General features: G+C 39.1%; 1 protein-coding gene across 1 annotated transcript in view; it reads left to right on the forward strand.

Annotated features, from left to right (window-relative positions):
- Nucleotides 1-20,566, forward strand: part of LOC146592000 (collagen alpha-4(VI) chain-like) — a 64,655-nt gene that overhangs the window by 9,738 nt on the left and 34,351 nt on the right. The window contains exons 3-13 of the mRNA XM_085311848.1: nt 675-1,262; nt 2,827-3,426; nt 4,092-4,715; nt 5,573-6,124; nt 6,807-7,355; nt 7,777-8,361; nt 10,350-10,925; nt 14,880-15,229; nt 17,536-17,614; nt 19,065-19,210; nt 19,305-19,397. Of these exons, the coding sequence (XP_085167974.1) occupies nt 675-1,262; nt 2,827-3,426; nt 4,092-4,715; nt 5,573-6,124; nt 6,807-7,355; nt 7,777-8,361; nt 10,350-10,925; nt 14,880-15,229; nt 17,536-17,614; nt 19,065-19,210; nt 19,305-19,397 (4,742 nt within the window). The remainder of the gene's footprint in view (nt 1-674; nt 1,263-2,826; nt 3,427-4,091; nt 4,716-5,572; nt 6,125-6,806; nt 7,356-7,776; nt 8,362-10,349; nt 10,926-14,879; nt 15,230-17,535; nt 17,615-19,064; nt 19,211-19,304; nt 19,398-20,566) is intronic.

Consider the following 20,566-nt stretch of genomic DNA (forward strand, 5'->3'; position numbering starts at 1 on the left):
AAGAGTTCCCCAAATTGCTGTGGTGCTCATTGATGGACAGGCTTAAGATAATATTCAAAACTTARCCACATTCAAAACTTAGTCAAAGATGCAGGAATCACATTGTGTGCTGTAGACATTAAAGATGCTGCTTTGTCTGAGCTTCAAGAAATAAGCAGTCAGCCAACTGTTAAGTATATCTATGAAGTGAAAGACTTTGCTGCTCTGCAGGAACTCTCTTAAAGTATTCTACAGATGCTTTGTATTATRGTAGAGAAGGTAGCTGGACCAGTCACCCACATTGCCCATGATATGTTCTGCAAGAACCCTTTATTTTTCTGATTTTCTTTTTGCTATTCACAGTCAAACTACATGAAATTGCAGTGTGTTGTCAAAATATGGGCTTTAACTTCATGTGTATTTAATATATTTTTAACTAGCTTTCAGTAATATCGCCTACCTTTAAAATATTCATGATAATGTGGTGKAGGGGAAGGTGTGACAAGAGAAGGATGAGACAGAAACTTGCAACACAGTTCTAATGTATCTTATGAATAACAAGATGTAAAATTCAGTTTGAAAACTGTTTTGGTGTTGGTTGACGAAGGACAGTTGGTGCCTCTTTGCTGATTAAAAATTAAAACTGGTGAAGAAACAATAGTAATTAATTCTTTAACACCATCTTTCTTGAGCAGCTTGCAGAAAAGCCACTTTGGCAGACATTGTCTTTCTAGTGGACACATCAACAAGCATTGGCCAAGAAAACTTTCAGAAGGTGAAGGATTTCCTCTCCACTTTTGTTTCAAGCCTTGATATTGGCCTTGATGCGATCCGAGTTGGGCTGGCACAGTACAGTAATGAGACTTACGGAATATTCTTGCTGAATCAGTATTCATTGAAAAGTGATGTGCTGAAGCAGATTGAAGATTTGCCATATGAGAGGGGAGAAACTTACACAGGGACAGCTCTGGATTTCGTCAGCACTGTGTATTTCACTGAATTTGCTGGTAGCAGAGCTAAGGATTATGTCCCGCAGGTAGTCATTCTAATCAGCATCGGAGAATCCAAAGATGAAGTTGAAGGGCCTGCCAGGAAGCTGAGAGAGAGGGGCATCTCTGTCTACGTTGTTGCAGTTGGTGTTCAGAATAAAGCTGAGCTGCAGCAAATAGCCAGCAAACCTTTTAATAAATTTCTGTACAGCGTTGGTAGTTTTGATGATCTTCAAGACCTCTCCATAAAACTTTTGAGAAACTTCTGCTTTGCAGTTGAAAGCCAGATAGAAGGTAAGAAATTGTCCTTATACTGATGCCATTTCAGTTGTTTGTACTGTATAATTATGAAAATAAGTAGAGCATAAGGTATAAGGTGTAGAAAAGTGATCCTGAATCTGATATGGTTTATACCAATGTTTCCTTCATGTAACTCCATTGAAAAAAATGGGGCTAATTTTGAGATAAGTCCCAGTTCAGGATTACATCCAGATTCTTTTTARCATATATTTAGTTGTCTCTGTTGAGGTCCATGAGGTTTAGTTGTTAAAATATAAAGATAAGCTTATGCTTGGTGCTTTCTGCGACTGGAGTCTTAAGCTATTGTAAAGAAAATCAGGGTCAGACTCTCAGAATCTGTGAAGTACATTCAGTTCCGTCTCATTAGAGCTAGTTGAACCTTTTTACAGAAAACATTTTCTTTCATTTTGATGTCACCTAACAGTTTAACAGAAAATTATTTCTTGATCAAGCTGTTTTTGATGACACTTTTAAAATTCTTTCAAAAACCTGCTTCTGAAATGGTGACTTTTCCCTCATGTTCTAGGAGCAGCAAAAATGAAGGGAAGCCATGTTTTCTCATCCTTTCCATATATTTTCTGAGCAGCACAATTCACAGAAAGTATATTTATTTTCCCTGTTTTGTTAGAGACTGTCATTGGTGAATGGTGGAAGAGGGAGGGATATAAAAGAAGCTTGGTAGTAAAATTGAAATCAAAGAAAGATYTGAGTGGTTTAAAAACAATTATAAATGTTTAAAATATAATGTCAATATGTTTAAAAATCAAAGGATTTTTTTTTCAGTGGTTAGGCTCCCCCACTAGTTTCTCAACTGGCTGATCAAAAAAAGGAAAGATTATAGGTTAGAGACTATGCTGGTATTTAGGCACTTGGCCTTAATTTCCTTCTTCACCATAAACTGTGCTACATTGAAGGCTCTATATTTAAGCCCAGTTTTATTTGCCTTGCATCTGAATTACCCTTTGGAAATGCATATCTCTTTCCTTTGACTATAGGAAAAGCTAGAATCACTTTGTTCACGTTATGATGCTTCCTCCAATATTTTCAAGGGAACTGTCTGCCCAATAAAGCAACTTCTCATGGGGTTGTTATGAAGGTGAATATATTCTGAAGTGCTTAGATGGATCCAATTCTTAGATGCAAAATAGATTCCAACTGTGATATAGAAGACCTTGTTTAGTGGAATATCAAAAGAAGGCGATAATAGAGCATGCAATCTCATTCTCATAGTCACAAGTGGAAGATTAGGTAGGAGAAAGATGAAACGCCCTAAATATTGTCAAATGTAGAGTTTCTCCATTTTTTTTCTTTAGATATTTGTTGTAGAGTTAGTTTCACTAGAGTATTTTTTAATTTGTTAAGACACAAAGTTATAGCAATTATATCTCATGTTTAATGGTATACTATAGACTTAAAACTGAAGCCTGAGCTTAAAATGGTGGAGATCAACAAAATATTTGCAATTGCAGTTTAGCTTATATTCAAGTCTGAGTACAGGTTGACAGTGTTCCTTTCTGCAGCTGATTTACTGATTTATCACMTTTTTCCCTCTCTGCAGCATTTGCAAAACAATATGCTGATGTTATTTTCCTTATTGACTCCACTGAGAATATGACACCTTCAGCTTTTGAGGAAGTAAAACATTTCATCTCCCAGATAGTCAAACAGCTAGACGTTGGRCTTAATAAGTACAGTATTGGCCTAGCCCAGTTTAGCGGGCTAGGACAGGTGGAGTTTTTACTGAACACATATGAAAATAAAGAAGAGGTACTTGACCACATTCAGCACAGTGTTGCATTTGCTGGAGGCTCCTTGCAGACTGGAAATGCCCTGGAGTTCTTGCAGGAAACCTTTTTTGTGGATGGTGCTGGAAGCCGGCTCAGTGAAGGCACTCCACAAGTTGTAGTGGTCATCACACCCTCTGAATCCAGAGACGATATCATGGAGGCAACATGGGCACTGGAAGAGATGGGGGTAAAAGTTGTTTCAGTTGATATTGGAAACTCTAATAGAGAAGAAGCAAAGGTGAGAGCCCCCTTCACCATGACTTACCAGATTTACGAAGGAGAGAGCATTGATCTCGTGCAGCAAAATGTTGTCAGTGATATGGAAGCCTCTGTTCAGAAGCTTTATGACCTTGATCCAAGTGTGCCAGCAGGTATGGTGTGTCACCAGAGAAAAAACAGCAGCCTGAGTAACTTCTAACCCATTGGTAATCCAGAGCAACTTCTCAAGTAGCTGTGAGGGAAGAGCAGAATGGAAACAGTTGATGATTGTGTTTTACAGAGTTATTGAATTGACAAAATATTTACCATCTTTTGCTGTCTTGAGGCAATACTTGCCCAGGCACAGTTTAGCATTTAGCTGTTTTAACCAAAAGGAACAGAACTTCACTTTTGCGAGGTTGGTTGTAGTGAAATACCTGTTCTGACTGAGGCAACAACTTTATCTAAATTTTGTTTCTAGAAAATAGCCATAAGAGAGTTTGTATTTAACCACAGAACAACTTCCCAAATGTCCTGGGGTGTTTTGATTAGCAGTCACTCTGCAGTAGAGTGAGAAAAGATACTTGTCTTGCAGAATTCCTTGTAGTGTGGACAAGAAGGGATTTAAGATCTAGTATTTATTTCAGGGCTGTCTTTTACCATGTAAATAAATAAAAAAATCTTAGCTGTTCGGGCTGATAGGGATTTAGATTTGGTGCCTTACTGGCACTGTCTTGCATATAATCTTTTTCTAAATAACTTACTCCAACTGTACCTGCCAATTRTCTCAGTGCGATCTACATTAATCTTATCTTCCTTTTACTTACTTTGCTTTTAGTGTGTTCCAGTGCGACTATTGCAGATATTGTTTTTCTTGTGGATGAATCCAGCAAAATTGGGTCAAAAAACTTTCAGCTGATTAGGGCCTTTCTGTTAAAAATTGTTAATGCCCTGGATATTGGCCCAAGTAATGTAAGAGTTGGATTAGTGCTATACAGTAATGAACCAAGGCTAGAGTTCACCCTGGACACATTCAAGGACAAATCAGAAATCCTGACCTACTTGAAGAACTTACCATATCGAGGTGGGCAAGCATACACTGGAGTAGCTATTGACTTCCTGAGGAAGAAGGTTTTTACTGAAGAAGCAGGTAGCAGGCAAAAACATGGAGTGCAGCAAATTGCTGTGGTTATCACTGATGGCCAATCGTTGGATGATTACGCCGAACCAGCATCTAAACTAAGGCGTAAAGGTGTTACTGTCTATGCTGTGGGTGTCCAAAATGTCACAGAGAGTAGCAAGCTTGATAAAATTGCAACCTATCCCCCAAGGAAACACCTCATCAGCCTGAAGTTTTTTCTACAGCTGTCAAATATTGGATGGAAAATTAAAAAACGACTTTGTAACGAGATTGTGACAAAAACCTTTGTAGTCCCATTACAATCACAGAGTCTGAAAGAAGGTAAGAAGTAAATATATAATTCCTATTTAAACATGTTGTGCTGCCAGGCTTGATGCAGGCATATGCCCAGTTGGCACTTAATGCAGGAGGAAAATAAGATTCAGAAAGGTTTTAGTGAGGTTTGTAGAGTTCTGGTGGGGGTGGAGACACCGTTAGTCTCAAGTAAGATTTGCCCTGCTTGGAACCGTCCCCTACATATTCCTGCCCTGTCAGGACAGGCATGCCAGGAGGCCTTTAACCCTTCCACTTTAACAAATTCCCAGTCTCCCTCATGTTCAGGTCCTTGGATTCTTTGGGTTAATTGTCCATTCTAATTCTTACAGCTTAATAACATTTGTTCTTTGAAATCCCATAAATGAATGTACCCCTACAGCTTCCACTAAAATTAAATGGGATCATTTTCTCAGTTACTTGAATCCAGGCTATTTTTTCTGACATTTCTACCTTAATTTTCTTCGTGCTTACCAAAATCATGTCCTGGCTGATATTGCCTCCAAGTTTTGTGAAGTATGTTGTGAAGTACACTGTCATCCAGTCACCTCCAGGAATAGCTGAGCCATGCCATTTAAAATAGTTTACTCTGAGAAGCTAGTCTCATAATGATGTAAATCCTGGTAATATTTACTTATTCGTAACTAAATCACACCAAGCTGTCCTCTAAAAGCCTATTTTACCACTCTCAAAATAGCTTGATTTCTGTGTTTATTTTTTCCCCTTCTTTTGTCTTTATTGTCTGTCACATTGTTACTGTACTCCACCATGTTTACTTTTATTTCTGTTTTTCTCAAATGATTTATACCCTTTAATACCTTAATTCTAGTCCTGATTGCTATCCCATCATTTTTTTTTCTGATTAGCTTGTATGGACACAGAGGAAGCTGACATTTATTTCTTGATTGATGGCTCTGACAGCRTAAATCCATCTGATTTCGAGGACATGAAAACATTCATGAATGAGATGATCAGGATGTTTCAAGTTGGTGCCAGCGCTGTTCGCTTTGGCGTGGTTCAGTATTCAGCCGAGTCGAGGACAGAATTCGTGCTTGGCCAGCATAACCAAATGACGAGGTTAACAGAGGCAATTAGGAATATTGATCAAATAGGTGGAGGCATCCAAACTGGAAATGCTTTAAGGTCAATGAAAAGTCTATTCAAAATGGCTGCCAGGGAAAATGTTCCACAGATCCTCATAGTGATTACAGATGGTAAATCCCGAGATACGGTGAATCAGGCAGCAGAAGAGCTGAGGCAGCAGGAGATCGTTATATATGCCATTGGCGTCAAGGAGGCTGTTCAGAAAGAGCTGGCAGAAATAGCGGAGACAGAAGACAGAGTATTCTTTGTGAAAAACTTTGATTCCCTGAAGCTTATTAAACATGACATTGTGCGAGATATCTGTTCAACAAACGGTAAGAGTTTCTCAGTACAGTTGGATCCCTTCCAAGCACCTAGTATTAGAATGTGCTCATACAATTTTGGTTATGCTGAAGAGGATATTGCTACATAAACAGAAATAACTAGAAATTTGTGTGCGRGTGATCTCAGAATGAGGTCAGGGCTAGGTTACCCTCTTTCAAGGTACAATTTTCACCAGTCTGAACAAAATGAAACAATAAAAATAACAGTTAATTCCTTAAAATGCTCAATGTAGAAATCTAAGTACTTAGGTTTTGACATGTGCCATTCCCATTTTGTGAGAACAGATATGGGACACAGTGATAACGCCTATCCTGAATTGCCTACAGTCTAACACCAAGATCCTTGTGGTTCTAACCAGAAGAGTAGTTTATGCGTTGCAGGACATTGTCTTTCACAGGAAGGCAATGCAATGCTTTTCAATAGCCAAGTCACGGAATGTTTTTCTGACACGTTATCTCCAGTAGTCTCCAGCTTGTGGTCACATGTTAAATTACATTAAATTTACTGTTCACTGTCTRGATATAATTCTTTTGGGCAGACTTGCTGAGGAGAAATCTGTCTGACTGTTCTGTCATTCACAGTTTTTTGGATGTTGATGCAACTAAGGTGTTAAAAGTGCAGGTGAAAAGAGATCTCTGATATTAACCTATTCTTTTCTCCTTTGTTTCTTAGTCTGTAAGAATTTGAGAGCTGATGTTGTTTTCCTAGTGGACGGTTCAGAGAGTATTCATCCAGCTGAGTTTCAGAAGATGAAGGATTTCATGCAGTCATTTGTGGYCAAAGTGGATGTTGGGCTTGATAATGTTCGAATTGGCTTGCTGCAGTTCAGCTCTGAAATAAGAGAAGAGTTCCAGCTTGACAGATACAGCRCCATGAGTGATCTGCAGAGAGCCATTCAGGAAATGCAGCAGATCAAATCAGGAACACTTACCGGGAAAGCACTGAGCTTTGCTGCCTCTTACTTTGACCGATATAGGGGAGGGCGTCCTGAATTAAAACAGTACCTAATAGTGATCACTGATGGGAAATCCCAAGATCCAGTGAAAACCCCAGCCAGGGCCATACGGGACAAAGGTGTCACCATCTATGCCATTGGTATGCTCCAGGCAAACAATTCCCAGCTTGTGGAGATTGCTGGCACTCAAGACAAAGTGTTCTTTGAGGATAACATTAACTTCCTGGAGAAGCAGATTCTCTTTGAAATTTGCAATCTAGAAAATTGTAAGTGATGGTGGTAACCCACTTTGTATGTTCTTTTTAGATTGCTTTTGTCATTTTTCCTGTTAARTGTTTACAAGGACAGGTTTTGCTTTCCTTGTTTATGATGGACTCTAACATCTCTCCCCTTGTGATAATATACAGTTACAGTGGCATGAAACGTGATATCAGAACATGGGCCTGTTTTTTTTTTGTAGGCTATAATCTTATTCTTTTCCTCATAAGCCAATAGATAAATATTTTCCTTTTTTTCTTAGGGAAAACATCTAAGCGTTTCTGTTTAGGCTTCCTCAGTGTGTTTGCACTTTTTGGTTTCAGCTGGAATATGGGAACAAAAATCCCTACACAGGAATGGGGGAGGGAGAGACAGAATTATAGAATTATAACCTTGTTTCTTTGTTTCCTCTATTTCCACTTATAACAGTGTGCAAAAGGGCAGAAGTTGCTGATATCATGTTTGTTGTGCATGGATCGTCCAGYGTTACAGACCTGCAGTTCAAGAATGTGCAGCGTCTTATGGAAGCAGTAGTTAATGACTCAGTGGTTGCAGTGGACAAAGTTCAGTTTGGTGTTTTGGTGTATAGCTCTGAACAGAAGGTGCATTTTTCACTTAATTCATACTTCTTCAAGTCTCAGATCAGAGAAGCAATACTGAACTTGAAGCCTCTGCCAGGCCAGCCCTTCACAGCAAGAGCTTTGAGCTTTGCCAGGCAGAGATTTGGTGTGAACTGTGGTGGGCGTGCATCTTCTCTTGCTGTCACCAGGATCCTCATTCTTATTACTGAYGAACCAACTGTACCATCAGATAGAGCCAACCTTCCTGCAGCCGTAAAAGCTTTGAAGGAAGATGGAATCAACTTGGTTGCTGTTGGAGTGAGCACAGCAAGCAGAGCAGAACTTCAAGAGATTACTGGAGATCAAGAACAATTATTCTTTGCACAAAGCTATGATTCACTGGAAAGCATACATGAAAACCTTAAGCAAGTAGTGTGTGAGAAATCTCAGCCAGGTAAAGGAAACTTCCGAACACAGCTATAATGTCTTTTTTCTACAGCTGGTGTAGGCTGTTCAAAACAGGAACTGTATTTAAAATAGCGCGTGGAGACAATGGGAGGATGGGTGGAAAARTTTAGAGACAGTTTCCTGTTTGAAATACAGAATATGTCAAGATCTAATCTCAAAAGATGCCTTCTATTAATGTGTTACCATCAGTTATTTTCAAGAGGTTGCTTATGCTGGTGAATGGAGGCAGATGTCATCTAAGCCATCTTGGCGATTTTTCCTTCACTTGTRAGAGAGAGAGTTCCTTATGAATGCACCCTTTCCACTTCAGTGTGACCTGTGTCCTCTGCTATACAGAGACCCTCTTCAAGAGGGAGGATTCTGTATCTGTTTGCTCTCTTCCACCCTTCTTATTTCTCTTCTTTTCTGTTTAGAAGACATGAAGTTTACAATGTCAGTGTTATTATTAAAAGTTTGTTGGAGATTAGATGATGTTTTTTTCCTGCATAGAAAGATGTTTTGGGGCAGAATCAACTGTTTTTTGATCTGTAGACAGAAAAGGGGTTGAAATTGATGGATTTAATCTTCAAAGTCAAAGAATTTCTTGCTCCTCTCCACTCATTTCCCTTTTCTGATTTCTTTCCCATAGTCACCTAAATGAACAGGATTCTGTGCCGTGATGCCTTGTGCATTTCCTGAAGTGTTAGAATAGATAGGATATGTCACTCAAATGTTACTCTGTTACATTGCAACAAGGGAATGCTATTGAGTTAAAGCTTTTGCATCTCTCTTTTTGAACAAAAATGAAAAGGATGTAAATTCTTGCGCTTCCAGGGTAAAGGTAGGCATTATGGCTCTACGGGAAATAAAAGCTTTCCTCTAGTCAGGCTTGCACCAGAAATGTCCATTTGAAAGTTTTGTACATTCTTAATCAAAACACTTTTCTTCCGTACTCTTTGTTGTGATTGCTGTGAGAGCTTCTARGAATTTCTACACTTGTGTCTGATTTTTGGACAGACAATTTGTACTGTGTAAAAATTAAGCTCTAAGATGTAAATTTTCAAGATTTAGAGGTTCACCTATGTTAAGAGAAAAATATCACAATATCACTTAGGACGGTATATGTGAAATTGCAGTAATAGCAACCAGAGCTGTAACCAATATGTGCGAAAACATTGTCTGCTGAAAATCCAAAGGGCTTTCATTTACTGACATGTGGCRCTCAGTGATAAGAGTGTATAAAGTGTATGATTTCCCCCCCTTGACACATGCTTCCCAGCGTATCTCTTATCAAGTACACTTTGGGCTTGGAGAACTGCCATTTATCAAATCAGCTACAACACCTGTAGAAAGATTTCCCTTCCCTAGTGTATTTTGCTCTGAAAGGCGGCTTCTCTTACACCCTGTCTTTTTTTCTTGCACAATATACAGTACCAGGTTCTYTCCAACAAAGAATTTTTAGATCCAATTAAATGTCACTCTGACAATTTGAAGAGAAGCTGCCAATCAAAGCATTGGGTAGCTCTGCTTCTGCAATGAAAATGCTGTGTGAGAATTGCTTCAGCTTCAAGGGTACTAACACACTGTCTTCCTTCGTGGTAGTCAAGCAGTTCAAGTGATATTTCTTCGCAGTGGCCCTTTAGGTAGCAAGAGGATAGAGAGCAGTGAGTGGGGTGGTTAATCTAACTTTACTTCATTGGTACRTAAAGTCTGACCTTCTTCATTTGAGGGTTTGACTTCAGATATAAGCCCTATCTTGTGTGTCTCTCAGCCTTTTATTAGATAGCATGTAAAGAACYGATTTCTTTTGCAAGTTGATACTGCACAAAGGATGAAGAGGTGAAGAAAGATAAATGAGGATTGGCCTTGAATGGCCTGTCATTGAATAGCTCATGTGGCTAGTTTTACATGAAAGAGCACAAACAGAAGGCTAAATGCTGCCAAGGTTACATCCTTTGCTAATTTTTTTTCTTTTTTTTCCTCTTTTTTCCTAAGTTTGCAGCAATCAAGTGGCAGATCTGGTATTCTTGATAGATGGGTCCGAAAGCATATCAAAAAATAACTTTTCTATCATGAAGACCTTCATGAAGGAAATTGTGGACGGTTTTGTTATTTCTAAGGACAAAGTACATGTTGGGGTAGTCCAGTACAGCCAAGACCCCCAAAAAGAATTTTCTCTTAATGACTTCTATACCAACGCCATCATAAAGGAACAGATCGACAGCATTGAGCAGTTGCAGTCCTCTACATTCACTGGCAAAGGGCTGAGGTTTGTCCGGAGCCTTTTTGAGCCTGCCAATGGAGGCCGCAATAGCCAAGGAGTCTCACAGAGCCTTGTTGTGATTACAGATGGGTACTCTGATGACAATGTGGAGGATGCAGCGCTGGCTTTGAGGAACATTGGGATACATGTCTTTGCAGTTGGCATAGGGATTATAAACAATTTTGAGCTGCTTCGAATAGCTGGTGATGCAAGGAGAGTGTTCACAGTGGAGAAMTTTGATGCATTGAGAACCATCAAGAGAAATATTGTTGATGAGGTCTGTGAATCTGGAGATTCTCCTAGCCAGGGTAAGCAACATAACCTTTTTGTTGGGTATATGATAATGTGTATCCATATGGCTACATACAGTCCTTGGTAAAGGTACCAGAGCCAGCTTGGAAGCAATTCAACTGTTTTACCGAAGAGCTTTGCTCTGGTTACTGTCTTGCAACTTTCTTGTCTCACACCTTAATTCMGTCAAGAATCATTACACTCTGCTATAGCAAATGGCTTCCGAGGTGAGACGGTGCTTCGCATCTAGCACTCATATTGTAGTTCCTCACTGTCTAAAAGGATCCAGAGCAGACTCACCATAGACATCCTAATCGCAAAAGAGAAAATGGCCMATTTAGCAGCATTTTAAAACCTTCAAAAACCTAACTTTGAGTCATCTAYGGCTGAATCTGATCTTATTGCTTCAGTGAGACTTGAGTCAGCAGCAGCTGTTGACAAAGCTTATTTCCAATAGAAATACACTGCAGGRAGAGTGTGTGAGAAAATCCAGCCTGCAGRGTGGGAGTTGCTGGCAAAGTGTGAAGAGCAAATCCACAATAAGGCTGAGAGCCTAGCAAAAGACTCTCTCTGTATAGGAATGTGATACCTTTTACTACATCTTCCTGGTGGTAATAGCAGTTTAGTTGCTGTTCCAAGGATGCTCCACAGMCTGAGAGGCTCCCAACCCTAAAGAAAATAAAAGCTCAGGTGTACTTTCGATTAATGCAGTGACTTTTATCAGATGTCRGATGCTATTGCATCTGAATTTAGTCCAACTTGATGCTGCAGTATCAATCAGCTTGTCACGTGGGAAGCTTGAAGCAAGAAACGCACACACTCTGGTCTTTACTATATAACTGGCATGYGTACATTAGAATTTTAAAAGATAAAACTGTAGGTCTGTTTGCAAAGTTGCAAGAGAAATATGTAGTGAATGACAAATTAAAAAGCTGAGTTCTTCCTCTATTGAAGGTGAGGGTGACCTGCTGTGGGTAAGCTGATGGCATTGCCTGGGAACAGCAGGAAGAGGCAATGCTGGAGCAGTTCTCTCTCTGTCCTTCCTATGTTTCCATTCTCATAGGACTATCCTTTAAACCTTTGTGTTGTCTTCCCTGTACTTTCACTATATATATCATGGTTTACGTGTGTTGGATACATGCTCTAAAACTGGTTCACCACAGCTTTCCAGGTTTCATTCCCTTAGTGATCAYAAATCCACTGTCAGAAAGGCAAATTGTGGTGATGACACTGCTAGTTGAAGGCTTTCTGTAACAACAACTAAACAGGTAAAGAAGGCTTTGCCTCTGCTGCACCCTGGACCTGTGAGTTCTTAAACACAAAACTGGCAGCTTTTTTGTTGGGGTATTGGGGGCAAACTGAAGAGAGGGGAGCCTTCCCTGCCAAAGCGAGGAACTGCTCGTTGTATGAACAGTCTCTGCTCAGGTGGTCTTCATGGATGAGATTTTTCAAGGAGAAGAACAGCAGGGCCTGTATCAAAGTAAACTCTGCACCAGCCTCTCCCCATCCCCCCTTTCTCCCGTCTGGAGCTGAGCAAGCCTCTGCCTGACAAGGCGTCCCTTGACTTCCAGAAACAGAGGCAGAGACTGTTGCTGCGAAAGTGGGGTGCACTGCTGTGGAACAGCATGACCATGGCTGATGCAGTAGCAGCTCCTGTTGTTAACAGGAGATGTAGCAGTAAGCTTGACGTATACAGGCACAGTAGTTTAGAGAGATAAAAAGTTGAGGAAGAYGTGCTGGGTTTAATCTCACTAATATATGTATTTATTTTTAAGTTCTAGATAAATTCATCTCATAAAACGATGACCAAATTTCTTGTGAAACCTGTTTTATTTTGGCCTCTGTCTTCTGTTTACCTGTATTCACTGACTTTCTTTCCTGTAATAAATCCACTCTCTGCCAGTCACCCTCTTTTGAATTGTTAGACTTTAAAAAGAATTGAGTTGCAGGTGTGGAAGATTGACAGGGGAAAATAGACACCTTTGGTAGCAGTGAGAGAGATTAGTTTAATAACATGGATGCGTGTGGGAGAATAGGTGATTTAGAAAAAAGAGATTAGCTATACAAAGCAGGTGTTTTCTTCTGAAAACAAATACAAATCATCTGCAGAGTACAGAATACCYTCAGGAAAGTGTTTTGCACATTCTCATACACAGTGTGACAGCGCAAAAGTTAATGCTTTATTTCTGTTCTGATATCACTATTGCTGGTACACTGGGCAATGGCAAGGGCACGCGAGTGTGTTAAGAGCTAAGTGGTCTGCGTGATCACTTGTCCACACTAAACTGGTGAGTCCATGGTTGCCCTTTGAACTCCCTCCAAACTCTGGTTGAAAAGAGTCAGACCTCAGAAAAACCTCATTGTGAAAACATCCTTTGTGTGTACTAGGCATGAGCACATGCTGKAAGAAAAATTCTGAATTTAAAGTTCCTGGAAATGTTTAATCAGAAACATTGATATACAAGTAGAATAGCACAGGTCCCTGAACTGATGGTGATCTTTCCATCACAGATGTTCTGTGAATTTGAAAGTAAGACAKGCAGCCCTTACAGCCTAGCTGAAGGSCCTGACTGATATATATGTGTGTGTRTCTCTCTMTATATATATTTATATATATTTAAAGATGTATTTAGCTATTTAGGGGAAGTTTTTTTCATGTTGTTGCCTAAATAAAYGAAAGCTATAAAGATTTCTGCTCCAAGACTTAAGGCAAGTCAGATTTCATAGCCCTGAGAACTCATTYACTATGACCTTTTGCATTTAAAGATTTTCATTCTGCTTAACAGCAGATTGTGCTTTCTAGAGGGTGGTTTRTACTGCAGGTGGAAATCCTGAAACATAATCATGGCCAAACACTCTGAGATGAAATCATACCCAGACTTATTTGAAGCGATAAATAGCTGAATGCTTTTTCACCTTTCCTGAGCCTTTTCTTCCTGATTCTGTAGTGACTGAAGCAAATAGGAAAACCCCAAACAATTCCCCTTATTTTCTCTTCTAGAGTCTATATGTGTGCTCTCTCCATTGCATTCATTTATTTCATCTCCTTGGTTCCCCTCCCGCAAAGGGAGCTATGAATGAGAGAGCAAAAAACAGAGAACTGGAACAAACCTTATGGGGAAAAATGATCAATAAGGACAAACCTAAACGAACAAACACAGGAMACAACTCTGTCTTTAAAAAGTATTCCAGGGCCAATGGGCAAAGAAGAAACAAAATTAGGGAGTGCATTGTTTTACAGATAAAATTGCACACCTCAGCCTTCCTTGCAAAGACAAYGATGATTGATGATAATGCAGCTAGGGGCACAGAATAAACTTCAGCATAAAACATRAAGAATCAAAGTACAGAAGAAACTAGCCAAGTAATTTAGTTGCTTGACCAGGGCAATATGATCTAGGGGGGAAAAAATAACTACACTGTAATATTTGCTGTTATTTTTGGCAGCTGGGCAAGCAGTTCCATAACTGAGGTAGCCCATACTTTACAGCAGCTGTTATTCACAGTGGGCATATGATGTTGCATTCTGCTCCTCTCTCTTAGATTTATTTCTCTGGACTATTGTTTCTCATTTATGGGCATCGTCTCATCTTGTRACGAAGTGCAGCCAGCCAGCAAGCTTTCTGTTGCAACTGGAATATGTATTGCACATTCACAGCCAATAGCAAAGCCCATAGAAACATTTGCAAGACTAGGCCTCTGGTGAGAATCTAATCTGCAAAATCTGCAAAAAATCTGTACAAATATCAAGTAATAAAGGTTCAGTCGTCAGTAGCTGCAAGTGACATAGCCGCACTGATAGAGGTGGGCTGACAGCAGTTTACATTTGTGGAACACCTGGTTCTCTGATTCTGACTTCTGCTTTTGCATCCATCATACTGAATTGTGTTCAAGTGCCTTGGTTCTGACAAAAGACAAGGTAATAAATAGCATATGTTCATGGTTTCTGTTTTCCTCTGTTTTCTTCACAGATTGCAACATAGATCTTTCTATAGGAATTGATATTTCAGGGAGCGTACGGCCAGTATCCACACTGCATCTGAAACAGAAATTACAAACATTCCTCCCCAAACTTCTACTCCAGATGAAATCACTGCCCAGTGTCAGCTGTAATATTGGCTCTCCAGTTAATGTTAGGTTCAAGTTCCAAACTTTGTCACAGACCAACCAATTCATCTTTAACTCTGATTTTGAAGACTATAATGAAGAGATCATCCATAAGTTCTTAGATGCACAGACTACTATAGACACCTACCTTAATGCAGACATCTTACAGGCACTTTGGGAGAAGTTCTTTAGTGTGACCTCTGCTAAAGTGAAGGTAAATCAATGTGTGAATATATGTGATTCTGTGTTGAAAACTGATAGAGTTTAAAGTTTGCTGACTTTAATACTGAGTACTCGAGGGAAAAAGATCGGGAACTGGCAAGTCTAATAAGCTCTTCCATTCATCTTCGTATAACTGCATATGTCAATTCCTGTTCCGTCAGCATTCCTGTAGTGAGATGATAACATCTGGGTTAATACCTATGATYACAAGCATTCCCACAGGAAACAGTGTTTCTTCTGCCTGGGAACCTTTGCACTTTGTGTAGTGGAAACAGTTCTGCTTTAGAAATTCCGAATCCTGATCCTCATTCCCTGTCCTGAGTAGTGAGAGCTCTAAGAAGTCACAGAAAATATAATCCAAGAACTTTRTTTACAGAGGTTAACTTGTGTAGCTAATCTGTTAAATAATTCCAAATAAGAGTCAAGTTCTGTCCAGAGATAACCGGCAGTCAGAAAAATGGATGTAGACATTGTTAATCTCATCCATCTTGAAATGAGGTGAAGGGAGAAGTATGGGGCTTGATCCAGTCTTGCTGAAGTGAATGGGGGATCTTTCCACTTAGCTGAATGAAAATTAGATCACATTATAATTTTTCAGGATCATTGCCCTGGTAGTTTATTCTTATTAAAGCACTGACTCAGTAAAGCACAGTGTATGTGCAGTAATAGCTATTTTGATATGATCGCTTACAAAGGTCTCCATCCAAGAAYGTATTTCTACTGAGGAAAGACAGTTTAGTCCTTGTCAAATACATTAAGCAATTTCTCTATGATGTTCCTTGTTTTATTTTTTAAGTGTTATTTTTAATTTGATGTGAGGTGTTCCTGGAACACCTGAAATTCCTGGAATTGTTAAAAATTCCTTTGCTTTCAGATGAAAGCGGGTATCCTATATTTTTCAGCATATATAACTTTTTTTCCAAATATTTCTTAAAATGTCATTTTTCCTCTGAATAGGGAACATGGCCATATGAGATACTGCTTCTGTTGAGTCTTACTAGAGAGATTTTGTTTGATGTACAAATAAAAGCAGTGTTTTTTTCTCCTAATTGCCAATTCTCTTAAATCCCCAGGGAGGATCAGAGTTAAGCAAGATTCCTCTCTGCTCATGCATTATTACTAGAAATGAATAGAATGTACATCTCACAGTGGATTAGTTTTCCTTTGTGATACTATTTATGTGCCAATTGTAAATACAAGATTTTTAGAATAGACTTGAAATCACAATTTAATCTTCATAGGGTCCTGAGCTAGAGAACACTTGTTCTCTAAAGTTTATCCGTTCTAAAGCTCATCAGGTGTAGTGATTATTCTGTTGCTTGCATTTCTTYTTTTGTTATTTAATTTTCAGTAAAGAATCTGGTCCTAATTCCAGCGTCTTTGACAGAGCAAGACTCAGATGTATACCAGCAAGAGCTTTTAAAAGTAAAAGCTTTGTAAATGTGTGTGTGAGTGTATGTATGTTTTTGTATACATACACACGTATATATGTAAAATGAGCTAACACTATTCTTTTTTTTCCACCATATTTTTAAATTGTTAAATTGAAGAGATTGTTAGAAAATCACCAAGGGAGGTTAGATTAGATGATCTCCAGAGGTCCCTTCCAACCTTACTGATTCTATGATTCTAAGTTCAGACCTACAATCTTTTTTCCAGCAATCTGTAAAGTATTTGCACATTTATAGTCCAGTTCTCCACTATGAACACAGAGGGTCACCATTAGCATCCTTAGTAAGAGTGAGCTAAGCCTTATGCCTTAACAGGAAAAAGACTACAGAGACTGGTGTGGGATGGTGCAACCCAAAAGTCTGTGGGGAGAGAAGATAGTACCATGGCAGGATGTACTCCCTGGTGTAGCTCAGGTGACATATCCAACTGGGGGCTGCAGAAAGGAATTTTTTTCCAGAAAGGGAAATTATTCTTGCTCTGAATTCTTGTGCACATTCACATATAAGAGAACTCCTGTGACATAAGAAAAAACACTTCAAGGTATAAGTCACAGCAGAAYTGGCCTTCAGCCTAGCACTCTAGGGGAGTGGTAGGTATAATGCAACTAATAGCAATGCTAAGAACTGTGGTCAGCAAGACAAATCCCTCAAATGAGGGTGCTGTCAGGGAAAAAATGTTTTATGTGCTGTTCTCAGCACTTTTCCTGCCATACATACCTAAGGCATGGTTTACTGTAAATTGAACTCTTTTATAGTCAGATTTCAATGCAAATTTTTAATTTTTATAGTGGCCCTATTTATTAATCTCTTTTGCCAAGTAATTCAGTGTTGCTCCTTTTCCTGACAGGTTCTGTTAGTATTTTCGGATGGGCTGGATGATTCACTGGAAAATCTAAGAAAAGCAGCCAACTCCCTTCGCCTCAAAGGTATTGTTGCACAGTGTTGACACTCCAAAATCCTACTGCCCCACTGGCCAGGGCACTGCTCCCACACTGCTACTTTTCTGCATATCGTGACTCTCCAAGATCACGACGTTGCTCAGGAGTCACTGGGAGAGTGCTTGCTTCTCCATGTGAACTAGTCTTCCTGATGACTCATAACTGTTGTCTCTTCCAAGTATTGATAAGCAGGTTTTCATCTTGGTTGTGCTCTTGAGCTGATATTTTTGGTATATTGAATGAAAACAGATGGCTTTTTTAATCCTGTGGTTTATTTAAGTTGTAATTCTGATCTGTGTCAGAACCTTTGGCAAGGCTGACCTAAAGTGGAAATAAAACAGAGACCAAATCTAAACTTTGGGCAGATAGAGGGTTTCAGGATGCAATGGGCCTTCAAATGAATTTCGCTACARAAAATCACTCCTTTTTTTTGTGCTCCTCTGGCTTGAACCTTCCCAGCACTGCTCCATCAAACAGAGGCCATTTAGTCAGATCACTACATGGTACAAAATTCCCACTGTCTAGAGTGCAGGTGGTGAGGAGAGTGGAAAGCAAGGAGAAAAGGTGTCCACCTAAGAGGGAAAGGGGGGCAGAGATTTTCTTATGAAGAGAAACAGCAGTTGACAAAGAGAAAAACTGGCCTCAGTTTGTAGTATCTCAAGCACCATTTTGCTATTTCTTTCTTTTCTGCTCTTAGGTTTCTGCATCAAACCCAGTTTCTTGTGCAGATATTTTACTCCAATGACAAATGTAATATAGAAAGGCCAAAGATTTAACTACACCAAAAACAAAATTTTCAAGACCTATTAAAATGTGTTGTAAAAATATAGTACAATTCACTTGGGTGCTAAAATGAAATTGTCTTTATTTGTTGCCAGAAAAGGTCAAATAAATGGAAGTAGGAGGATCCCTGAAATCCATTTGTATAGACATGTAATCCAGTAAGTGAAGGCAGACAGAAATCCTCTGAGGCTGTCACCAACTGTGGAAATGTCTTAGGCCAAGTACAGAGCTTTGATTCCCCTTTTCATCCGCTACTCGTTTGTCCATGATTGGGAAATGATGCCAGAAGCAAGCCTCAGGCTGCAGAGGGCCTGGGATGATCCCAGCCTCTGAGTGCCAGTAGCAGCTGGAACAGGCCCTAAGTTAGACCCACCTCTGGCTTCTGCAAGGTAAAAACAACCGTCTTGGCACTGAAGTTAGCTCAGAGGCCAAAGTGTCAGCCAAGTCTAATAAGTGGGAAAGAGAAGTTAACTAGAAATTTTTCTGGTTTGGATTTCTGTCTCATACGTCGTTCTCAATGGCTTTCATTCAGCATACTGAGTTGAAGCCATAAAACCTGTTAAGAGTCTTTTAGGGACCTGCTTTCATATATAATCATAGTGTCACTTAATATAGTTCAGGCATTCAATAATTTAAATCTGTGCTTACATTGAAGGTCTTGATGCACTTTTAATAGTTGGCATGGACAATACACAGAACTTGACTGAACTTCGAGAGATAGAGTTTGGCAGAGGGTTTGGATACAACGAACCTCTGAGTGTTGGATTTGTAGATATTGCAAGCATCTTGCAGAGAAACCTCGTAAGTCTTCTGTGATATATAAAAAAAGGAAAAAAGCCAGGCTTTGTTTTGTAATCTATTATTCATAAGTGAGATATTGCTTGTCATTTTTCAGGATATTATTGCAGAAAGGAAATGCTGTAATGTTATTTGTAAATGCCTTGGAGAAAATGGTGATCACGGTGGCCGGGGACGCCCTGGGAGGAAGGTAGGAGAGCTAAGACAGACACTGCTTAAGAAATGCTTTATTTTTCCAGGTATTTTCTATTTTGTAAAAACTTAGAGTGAATATGCAAGTGCTCACAGCCCTTATTGTTAGGACAGATAAAGAAGAAAACATGCAATACAATCATTTCTCTGCTGCATGTTCTATTGCAAAATTTTTTTGGAATGAAAGTCATTTAGCAGAATAATGATACATAGTAAGATGCATAGTAAGTGGCATTGTGGATTTTTTGGTGATGGTCACTGAGCGTTCTCCTTCACCAGTTCAACAGTAGAAAAATGGAAAGAGTTTTAAAAATAAATTCTTAACCAAGAGCCTTATCAGCTGCTGTGAACCGAATACTTGCAGCTGGTAATCTGAGAGTATAAAATTCCTTCTTCACTAGATGCCTGCCCCATCCTTCTTTTGTGTGTCCTGGTAATTTCAAATATCCTCTCCTCATCCAGGACAGCACTTCAAAAATCCACATTATCTGCTTTAATGTTTATATTGTCTGCTATAAGCCATTGAAGCATTTCAGATTTCATTACTTCTACAGCATGCTAATAGACCGTGTTATTAAGATTTTTAGTATGTGTAACCTCCACTTGTCCATTCCTTTATTTCATTCCATTATTCCATTGTTTCATTCCATTATTTCTACTTATATCCCAATGGCAGTCTAAAAAAATTATATTTGCAGTTCACACTTTTTGTTTATCTAGTTGTAATCAAATCTATTATTAGTTATCTGTTAGCAAAGGTGTAGTTCTAGTATTTATTCATAAACCAATGTAGTGATTTCTTTCATTGCTCCTGTTAATCTTCTAACACCTTTGTATTTTATTTAGACATCTCTGGATTATTGTGCTCGCTTTTCTGTCTGTTCGTAGAAGTCTTTTTTCCAGAGAGGATGAGGTTTGCATCACTTCCAATGTAAAGTTATAATATTCCTAAATTATTTGTAAAATATTATGATGTCTTTGTCCTCAGTAATATTCAGCTCCTTAGGTTTTTATAGCTTCACCTTAGAATTTCATCACTATGTGTTGCTTCCTTTTCCAGCCCCCTAAAAAGGATATATGASCATATATCGCAGTGAGCTCTGTTAACCAGACAGTTTCCTGAAATAATGTCATTTGTTATTATTGTAATTATTCTTTCCACAGTCA

The sequence above is a fragment of the Rhea americana genome, unplaced genomic scaffold (assembly GCF_003343005.1).
Source record: "Rhea americana isolate MKP2758 unplaced genomic scaffold, rheAme1 scaffold_35, whole genome shotgun sequence".
NCBI lineage: Eukaryota > Metazoa > Chordata > Aves > Rheiformes > Rheidae > Rhea > Rhea americana.